This window comes from Octopus sinensis, linkage group LG28, assembly GCF_006345805.1.
Source record: "Octopus sinensis linkage group LG28, ASM634580v1, whole genome shotgun sequence".
Classification (NCBI taxonomy): domain Eukaryota; kingdom Metazoa; phylum Mollusca; class Cephalopoda; order Octopoda; family Octopodidae; genus Octopus; species Octopus sinensis.
The window spans coordinates 5,083,033-5,094,020 of record NC_043024.1 but is presented as its reverse complement, the minus strand read 5'-3'; the positions used below and the strand labels follow the sequence as shown (position 1 = coordinate 5,094,020).

Sequence of the window (10,988 nt, the reverse complement as noted above, 5' to 3'; positions counted from 1 at the left end):
GACTCGGACATTGCTTAGAAAATACTTTTCATTTTTAACCTCGTATATAGTACGCACTAGGGATTTTGACCAATAAATTTTGGGAAAAAAATGCGGATATTACTCAAGGATTTACGGTATACATATATATTATTTTTGTGGGTGGTTTGGATAATATTTTTTGCAGAGTAATTACATAACACATAAGGACAGAGGAGAAAAGTTTGATATTATTTATTCAGCATTACATGTGTTTCATTGCCTAATAGGAATTACAAACTATTAGATGTGTAGAAAACATATAAGATATTTCCTATAAGAAAATCTTCAGACGTACATAAGTGTGTGTGTGTGTGTGTGCACCCTTGTCCAGATATTATGTGGTGTTCATAAATGGCCATCATGACCGTCATACTTGTGTAGTTGTTCATTTGCAGTCTTCTGTGTAAAATATGTCTCACCAGGGAAAATATTTCCTTGCTTGGAAACAGGGAAGGTATCGATGAATTCAATCTGATCCATAGAAGAATGTAAAAGTGAATGTTAAATGATGAGGATCATCATCATCGTAGTGATATGGTTCCCCTTCTGTTTGAATTCATTTATGTTATAATTGATCATTATCAGATATCTTAGGGTATGGCATATTCTTCATATTAACAGGACTGTGTACAAACAATTCACCATTTTGAAAGAATGATTCAGGTTTAACATCACAGTGATATGTTTTCCTTCCTCTGTCAATGCTCTTTTGATTCAATAATGGATGATTTCATGTCAAAGATTTACCATAGATGTCACATTCATATAGTTTCTATATTCTGTGGATGTCTTTATGAGATATGTCTTTTGTCCTTCTGAGGAAATGTTATACAACAAATATCACTGTGTTATGGACCCACTTCATAAGGAAAGACTTGTTTAAATCAGAAATGATTTTGTGTAAATGATTTGCCATAGATATCACTGTGAATTGATTTTTCTTGAGTATGAATGCATTTGTGGATAGTTAAGTGACTGTTTCCAGAGAATGTCTTACCACAGGGGTATGTTTTCTACCCTGTATGAATACGTTTGTGTCGAGTTAAGCCACTATTCTGAGAGAATGATTTACTACAAATATCACAGCGATATGGTTTCTCCCCTGTATGAATACGTGTGTGTTGAGTTAAGCTACTGCCATCAGAGAATGATTTACAACAGATATCACAGTGATAAGGTTTCTCCCATGTATGGATACGTGTGTGTTGAGGTAAGCTGCTGCCATCAGAGAATGATTTACCACAGATATCACAGTGATATGGTTTCTCCCCTGTATGAATATGCTTGTGTTTAGCTAAGCTTCTGCTTTCAGAGAAAGATTTACCACAGATATCACAGCGATATGGTTTCTCCCCTGTATGAATACGCTTGTGTTTAGTTAAACTGCTGCTTTCTGAGAATGATATACCACAGATATCACAGTGATATGGTTTGTCCCCAGTATGAATACGCTTGTGTCTGGTTAAGCTATCGCTTCGAGAGAATGATTTACCACAAATATCACAGCGATATGGTGCTTCCTCTACATGAATTTGTTTGTGTTGATTGAATTTACTTTCTTCTAAGAATGTCTCTTTGCAGATGTCACAGTCATATGATGATTTTCTTAATTCTTCAGACATCTCTTCAAGAATAATAAAATCAATCCTTCAAGTTGTACAGATCAACAACTTTTCAAAAATAGTTCTTCACTCACCAAAATATATGGATATTTTGCTTCTTTTTGCTTTTATAGTTTATTCCAAACAAATATCACTTCTCTTATATTTCTTCTAAACGTGATCAATGCCAATATTTAAAAAATGTCGCAAATACTCTTTGTAAATCCATCAAAGTATATTTAAAACAGAAAATTATCTCTTGCACATTTCAGACACAGAAGTAAAGAAATGCTTTCTCTCTGAGGAAATATTTTACTGTAATTCAGCAACGTTCTATAGAAGCAGGATTATATGTTTGTAGAATATCTTTGCAGAGTCTTTCAAACATGATTCATATTGATGATTCTTTAAAAGTAAAAAATACTTTTTAGCCAATTTCATACAAGACATCAAGTATGTTTAAAAGGCAGATATTCAAAAGTGCAAATTTATGACATTTCTGTTTTCACAAATTGTAGAAGTAATTCTTTATCTGAACTATTAAATTTATCCAATTTCTGCATTACCAAAATGTTTATATCATAGAGTAAACACATCTATTATAATACCAACTCCTGGAATATAAAGTCTGTCATAGACACACTTCCACACACACCAATATACAAATAAATGACTCTAGATTTCTGATGTTTTCATTGCAGTCTTGTATCTTTGTTTGCTAAAACAGACATCGCTCTTTCTCTACCTTTATCATCATCGTTTAACATCTGCTTTCCACGCTGGCATGGGTTCTACAGCTGGATGCTGTTTGAACGAGTAGCAGTTGCCTTTTATGTGCCACGGAGCCAGTCATGTAGCATTGGCATCGACCATGCTTGAATGGTGCTTTGTATGTGCCACATGCATGGGTGCAAGTCAGGCAGCACTAGCATCAATCATGCTCGAATGGTACTTTTTACATGCAACCTGCATCGGAGGCATATTCACAAATACATACATATATATATATATACATATATATACGGTTAGCTCAACGTTAATATTTTGTTGAGAATAAAAGATGAATAAATGTCAGTAAATAATATTGATGTCTCACTTACAGCATCAAAATCCTTAGTGTGGAAATTTTAATGTAGGAAAAATTATTGGTTGATGTGGAGAATGAAAGCCAGATTCCTCCAAAGAGTTTGGCGCGTCCTGAAGAAGGCAAAAATTTCTGAAAATTCCCCCAAATAAAAATATGTGACGAGGGATTATATTAGGTGCTTAAAGCAGCACTCTACACACACAAAATTAAATAAATTAGAAAAATATATTAATTCTAACTTTTAATGATGTAGAAGAACCACCAGAAATAAAGACTTCCTACGTCTCAAATAAAAGCCGTTCTATTTCCTCTCGATACGATATTTGCTTTTCGTTTCAGTATTTCAAGTGTACACTCGTATTTTTATACATTCCCCATTTCTTACGAATTACATCTATTACATTGTTATCTAAACAAGGGATTAATCCAACGTTTTTACAAATAATTTAGAAAGTAACCAAAACTGCAATGAAATGTCTAAAAGAAAACGATATCACAACGAAAGTATTAAAATTACAGCCTTTCGTATAATTATGTATAATGTACATAATATGACACATATATAATAGAAATGTTTAAATAAATACTTACATAGTAATAGATATGGAGAGAAAGAGTGAAGGAGGAAGATGTGAGAACTGAAGTCAGAGTGGACAACGACAGCTTCAAGAGAATTTCTAGGTTTCTACAACAAACGTTAATTAATATTTTTCAGGTCCACATAATCATAAATGCGGTATCTGTTTCTTTAGACAGTTAATTACCAATCATTTGTATATATTTGATTGGATTTTCTCTTAAATATCAGTTGTCAAGTGGAACTGATCAAACAATCAAGGTGCGTGTGAAACAAGAACAAGAAATACACTTAATGAGGAAGAGTTTTTACAATTATTTCTTTATTATGATTATACAATCATACATAGTACAAATACAGGACATACATGCAAAAGACAGTTAAGAGGTTCGATTAAAAATTTTCCATAACATTTGGATTATTCATTATAAAAATTTGTCTATAAATTGTCCTTTACATGACCAATAGAATATTATAACATTACATAAACTTGCGATCGTTACCGATGTTTTAAACCCCGGCAACCTATAAGGCCCCACAGCTTTTCTTTCCTCTCCTCCATCCATAGTTAAGCTGGGTTTCTGACACCCACCTTTTTTACGACTTCCTTCCATCTTTTCTCATACACACCCCGTGGTAAGATCCTCTTTTCCAGCCCCATTTTGCTCTTCAGATGATATCTGAAGTAAGTGAGCAAGCCGGGGCCCGAGACAAAGGATCCTATCGCGACTCCTTCCATTCTTGTACGCCACATGCATTCTTTTACTACTGCAACCGTGCAGTGAAAACATGCCTCACCTTCCTTCGAGAGTCCAGTTGGCGGTATCATCTTAATCATAGACTCAGCCGACAGCTGTACTCGTCCCACATGCGATAACACGTGTTCTGCGTAACTTATCAAGTCTGACAACTTCCGACAGTGTACAAAAGCGTGCTGGATGGTTTCATCGTCCAACCCGCATCTTGGACACGTCGGTGGCACTGAAATTCCGTGCCGCGATAACTTCTCGCGAACAGGTAAAGCGTTCCTATAACACTGCCAGGCCAGGGATCTTTGGAAATTATCCAAATACCCCGTCCTGAAAGTCTTTTTAAACAGGTTGGTAAGCTGGTTTTCGTCAAACCCCAGAGCCCCTCCTAGGACGTCGTCGTTCTTTGCCTCTACCAGCCTTCTATAAAATACCGAGGTGGTATTTCCGCAGCCGGCCTTGCCCGCCTTGTGGATCAGCGTGAGTGCCTGTCTGCACTCCTTTTGCCATAAAGTCAGTTTCCATCTTTTGATGCAACCGGGTTTAAAATTCACTAAGGAGGCCGGTCTCGGGAAAAATTCCCCTGCCAGCGGACTCCACACCTTATCACCCTCCAGGTGGTGCCAGGGATGCTTCAGCCTCAACGCATGTCTGCGCATCATCAACCAAGGCATTCCTAACCCACCCTTTAACGGTTCCTGGCAGCAAACGGAGCGCCTCACAAGTGGCTTTCCTCCCTTCCACAAAAAGCGGAAAAGGATTTGCTCCAACTTGCTAAGCCATGAATCGGGGCAAGGGACAACGGTCAGGCGGTAAGTGATTACAGATGCAATGAACATCTGTACCACCTCCGCCCTTCCTTTCAAGGACAGAAACCTTCCGGACCAGGTCCGTACTATGGCCTCCACCTTGCCCGTCACCTCACTCCAATTCCTCTCCGTTTGGGAGTCTGGCCCAAACCAAACTCCTAGCAACTTAACAGGGCCATCCGTCCAGTGTCCTACGACACTGGACGATATCGACTTGCTCCTCCAGGTGCCGAGGCGCAAGCCAACCGACTTGTCCTTGTTAACCCTTGCTCCTGCCACCGCCTCGTATCCTCTGATAGCCTCTTCCACACAAGGTAGCTGGGCCTCATTGGACACGATGAGGGTGACGTCATCCGCATAAGCAGTAACCGTCCTCCACACTCCGATCTCATCCGAGTTACTTCCCAGCCTCTCCAACTTTCGCAGCAATGGCTCAAGAGCCAACACGTACAAAAGTGGTGACAAGGGGCACCCTTGACGAACTGAACATTCGATCGAAAACGGTTCCGTTAGGTAACCGTTTATCTGGACGGTGGACTTGATGGCCGCTATACATAGCGGAGATCCACCCGCGAAATTCAGGGCCCAGTCCAGCCGCTTCGAGGACCGTCGCCAGGTACTCATGGTCTACCCTATCGAACGCTTTACTTTGGTCTAAATGGACCATTACCCCGCCCTTGCCGGTTAATTTACCCACCCTATCTAAGGTGTAGCGTATAAGGTGAAGATTGTCCTGGATCGACCTGCCTGGAATTGCACATGTCTGTGCTCTCTCCCTACAAGTTTCTCCACGACAACCGTCAACCTTTTGCCAACACCTTGGCCAAAATCTTTAACTCTACATTAAGTAGAGTTATGGGCCTGTAGTTACTAATGTTATCCCCCTTGCTCGGGTCTTTCTGGATTAGCGTCACCACTCCCCGGCTTACAGAACTGGGAATTCTCCCATTCTGCTGCCAGTTCGTGTAGACGCCTGCCAATATTTCCCCGAACAAGTCTGGCATACTTTGGTAAAACTCGTAGGGCAGACCATCCAACCCCGGCGCCTCCGGCCAGTATCTCCTCTATCTCCGCGGGAGTGATCGCTTCTTCACAGCACTCCACCTCACGCCTCGAGAGCTGCGGTCCGCCGGCTAGGAAGTCTTTTAAGGCCCTCCCCCGCTCCGGCGCCACACCACCCCTGTACTAACACCTTAATCCGGGTACGGAAGTCTTCACAATTCAAAATAGCCTTGTTCAGCTTCCAGTACCCGGGTCCCTGTCTATGACACTTATCTAATTGCATCCTACACGTCACAAATTTGTGACCTGTGTAAGGCACAATGTGAAACTGTGGACAACTAAACGTATCCTTATCTCTTTTCTTAACGAATATCCTATCTAAATACAATCTGTGTGAGCCGTCGTTGTTACTTCACGTCCACTGTGGAACGCTCGGCTCATCCAGTCGGTAACGGTCCACTAGATCAAAGCTCTCTAGTAGACCCTTGAGGCTAGGGTCCCCCTTCCTATTGGTTGAGCCAACACTGTCGACCCGCGCTTCAAGGACAGTGTTAAAGTCCCCTACTAAGACTACCGTTTTCGACGTTGCGAAAAAGCCCTCCAGGTTCCGAAAAAGACCCGCCTGCCAAAACTCATTCGGAGCGTAGACAGCTACCAACCTGAAGGACTGTTTACTTACGTGGGTCACATCCAGAACAACCAGCCTGCCTTCTGGGTCCAGAAAGACAGTACTTACCTGCAAGTCCAAGCTCTTCCTGATAAGGACTGCCACGCCTCTGCCTCTTCCTCGGCTAGGAGAAATAAATTTCTCGAAACCATTTAGAAGAGGCGAGAACGCTTGGGCCCCGTTCATCTTGAACTCGGTTGCAATAGCTATGTCCACTCCATGTGTCGTGAGGTCGTTCAGGAAACAAATTTGTTTCCATTTCGACCCCATTCCACGTACATTCACACAACCCAGCTTAGCCATTGTCGGTGAGAGAAAAAATAAATGAACTTACGGTTGAGAAAGGGAGCATGACAGTTTAAATCTGCCCGCTTCCCCTTCTTCCTCTCTTGTGGTCGAAGCTGCAGGGCTCTTAACCGGCGTTGCCACCGGGCTCTGGGTAGGTGTGGTTGCCGGGGTTATAACAAGTTTACCCTCCAGTACTTCCTTCGTTACATCTCTTATAAGTCTATTCTTCAGATGTTCTTGTAGTATTTCCTCCTTCCACTCGTCTTCCTTTATTTTTGCGAAGCGAGTGGTTGCTTTTATGTCTGTAGCCTTGCTGAATAGTTTAAATTTGGAAAATTTAAAGTGTTTATATACCCTCTCGTTTTTTTCATCAAATGCTATGATCTTAACATTTTTTTAAAAAAACTTTTTCAAATCTTGTTTTATGGGGAGGGGCTTGGCGAACTGTTTTCCAATGAATAGTGCCGTGGGGGTAGGGCTGGGGAGCAAATTCCCCAGCCCTTTTATTCTCTTTATTTATTTTTTTTTTTTTGCGAAATATGTACAAAAATACGGAGTTTATGATTCATGTGTGAGTGTGTGTTCTTGATACTCGTTTAGAACAAGTAGTTTTACACCAATTACACTATTTTTTCTTAGTTTAAAGGCCGTGGACTGAAGATGTGAAATTTCCGAAGCCTCTCCCCCACCCCCCTTTCGCGAGCGCGCATTTTTTTCATGATAGTCGTTTAGAGCAAGTTGTTTTACACCTATTACGCTATTTTTGTTTTTGTGCCCGGTTCAGACGCTTTCGGAACTTCCCGATATAAATTTTCCGAGGCTTCTCCCCCACCCCTCTTTCGCGGGAGCGCATTTTTTTTTCATATTCGTTTAGAGCAAGTTGTTTTACACATATTACACTATTTTTTTTTTGTTTTGGTGCCCGGGTCAGCCCCTCAGACGCTTTCGGAACTTCCCGATGTGAATTTTCCGAGGCCTCTCCCCCACCCCCCTTTCGCATGCGCGAATTTTTTTTTTCATATTCGTTCATAGGAAGTTGTTTTACACCTATTACACACATTTTTTTTTTGATTTTCTGATAGACGTAACGCCCTATATTAACCGAATTTGCTTTGTATGTATGTCTGCGGTGCTTGCTGATTTTTTCCTTGTTTGGGGAGGGGAGTCCAGGGTGTTATCTTTTTTTCTTTTGTGTGTCACCTGTGTGTAATCCATTTGTTCAATACAATCCTCCGTTTCGGTTTCTTTGCTTGTCGTCGTCTAGGGTTCTTTTTCCGCCTTCTCCCCTTCAGTGTTTGAAGCACTTTGAGGAGGGGCTTCGTTGGTTTTCTTTTTTTTTAAACAGTTCGAGCGGACGTGACCCTTTTCGCCACATTTAAAGCGCCTAGGTCTGCGTCCCTCCACTGACACTCTCATGGACGTTCCATCCTCGTTAAATATCCTATCGGGCAGGTTCTCCAATATCTTGTTTTCTGCCTGAACGAGGAGTTCCAGCGTCTGTCCCTTCCAGCGTACCTCCTCTTTCCTTCTCATCTGCAGAATCGAAATTTCCCGCTCTACATTGTGCAGGACCGCCGCTGCTACCCACATTATATCATACCCTCTCGGTATGTCCTCTACCAGCAGTTTAGCTGTTCTTTTTCCCATATACGAGGGTAGCAACATGATATCATCATTTTTCAGGGTCATTGATGACACCTCTCTTGCTACCTCAGCCGAGTCAAAATGTGCTTCAACAGTAGCGCTGCGAGCACCTCGAACAACATGGCGAATTTTGTCCCACACTGGGGACAAGCACTTTTCTACTATCTCGTTTCTGACGTCCATGATTTTTTTTTCTTTGTAGCTATACACTTTGTATATAACTGTCTTTTCCTTTATTTCCTGTACCTTCGCTTGCGGCGGTACAAGTTTGATTTCGTTTCCTTCCATTTTTATAAAGTTCCGAAATTCGAATAGTTGTTCGATCTTGAATTCAACGTCCATCATGGTTCCGCCTACCGCGGCCGAAAAAGACTGTTTTTTTACTTCAGTGTCCTTTAATTCACCTTTTCCCATTGCGGGAAAGTCAATCTTCGACGCCAAGTCGAAATCCATTTCTCAAAAATGTTTCAAAAATTATCTCGAAGGTAATGACAATTTTAAACAGAATTACCGTTACACAACGGGCACTGTTCAATAAACGATTAACACAAACAACGATGAACAAAAAATCGAACTCTCTCAACAAAGAGGCAGCAAAATTCTCAAAACGCAGATGAAAAAGGTGCGGAAGAGTTTTGACAATGAACAAAGGGAACTAACTCCAGTCTTTAAAGAATTGCGGCTCTACTTTAATAGATTTGGTATTTTGTGAAAGAGATTTCTTCAATATTCGGCTTCGTCACTGTTATTGTTATTATCATCAACCCTTTTCCGATCTTTTCCGTTTTGCTGCTATGTGTGGAAATGTTCGAGTGTAGTGAAAATTTCAGTATTTCAGGAATCTTATAATTTTCCAGCTGAATTCAACGTGTTTGTTTTGATGCTGCTGTGTAAGCTTCAGCGCACATGCGCAGAATGGGATTACTTCCGGTTGGCTACCGGAAGTCTTCCTCATGCACATGTGCGGGAAAGTGACCCCTAAAACGCGGTTCGGAAAATTCACAAGATCCGATATATTTCCCACATAACTTTAAGATGGGTTTTTAAGAATGAAATTTTATATAAATACCTTTCACACGGTATAGATTACGATTATAAAGAAATTTATGGGGAAAATCTTTTCCGAGGGGGTGGGGAGAGGATTTCGGATGATTCACAAGATCCGATGGTTTTCCCTCATAGCTTTCAAATGGGTTTTTAAAAATGAAATTTTATATAAATACATTTCAATTGTATAGATTACGATTATATAGAAATTTGTGGGGAAAACCTTTTCCGAGGGGGTGGGGAGAGGACTTGGGACGATTCACAAGATCCGAGTTTTTCCCTCATAACTTTGAGGGAAATATAATCCTTTTCAAATTACAAATTAGGCTTTTCCTCAGGAACTTCGATGCTAAACATCCCTTTGAAGGGTTCAGGTCTTTACTTCTACTGTGTTTATATATATATATATACTTATATATATATATATGAAATGCTTAGCAGTATTTTGTCTGTCTTTACGTTCTCAGTTCAAATTCCGCCAAGGTCGATTTTGCCCTTCATCCTTTCGGGGTCGATAAGTTAAGTACGAGTTGTGTACTGGGATCAATCTGATTGATTGGCCCTTCCTCAAAATCTTCGAGCTTTGTGCCTTAGAGTAGAAAAGAATGTTGATTCTTTACTGACTTTTCTCCCTGTTTCATCCTCAACAAAATATTGACATTAAGCTGCCCGTATCTATGTATTTGTGTATTTACGAATGTACAGAATGAGGCAGAGGAGGAGTGATGTCTATGTTACCAAACAAAGCTGTGTTAATACGACACATGACTGAGGTGAAACCATCAGATATCTAGTGTCATTGACATGTATATTGGTGTGTGTCTAGGACAGACGCAATGTCCAGGAGGTGTTATTACGATAGATATATCTCTTGAAAATAGAGAGATGGGATAAATTTAATACTTCAGATAAAGAATTACTTCTACAATTTATGAAAACAGAAATGTCGTAAATTAGCACTTTTGAATATCTGCCTTTTAAACATACTTTATGTCTTATATTATATTTTCTATTCTTTCAGAAAATCACATGAATTTGGTTAAAAAGTATTTTGTTACTTTTAAACAATCATCAATATGTATCATGCTTGAAAGACTCTGCAAAGATATTCTACAAACGTATAATCCTGCTTCTATAAAACATTGCTGAGTTACAGTAAAATATTTGCTCTGAGAGAGAAAGCATTTCTTTATTTCTGTGTCTGAAATGTGCAAGAGATAATTTTCTCTTTTAAATATACTTTGATAGATTTCCAAAGAGTATTTGCGACATTTTTAAATATTGGCATTGACCACATTTAGAAGAAATATAAGAGAAGTGATATTTGTTTGGAATAAACTATAAAAGCAAAAAGAAGAAAAATATCCATATATTTTGGTGGGAGAAGAAAAATATCCATATATTTTGGTGAGAGGAGAGAAATTTGTGAAAAGTTATTGACGTGTAAAACTTTAAGGATTCATTTTATTTTTCTTGAAGAGATGTTTGAAGAATTA

At 39.9% G+C, this 10,988-nt stretch overlaps 1 protein-coding gene across 1 annotated transcript; it reads right to left on the bottom strand.

Annotated features, from left to right (window-relative positions):
- Positions 1-640: 640 nt before the first annotated feature.
- LOC118768375 (zinc finger protein 345-like) lies at positions 641-2,029 on the bottom strand. The gene has a single exon (XM_036514733.1). The coding sequence runs from the start codon at positions 1,641-1,643 to the stop codon at positions 1,035-1,037; it is 609 nt and encodes a 202-aa protein (XP_036370626.1). The 5' UTR covers positions 1,644-2,029; the 3' UTR covers positions 641-1,034.
- Positions 2,030-10,988: the final 8,959 nt, after the last annotated feature.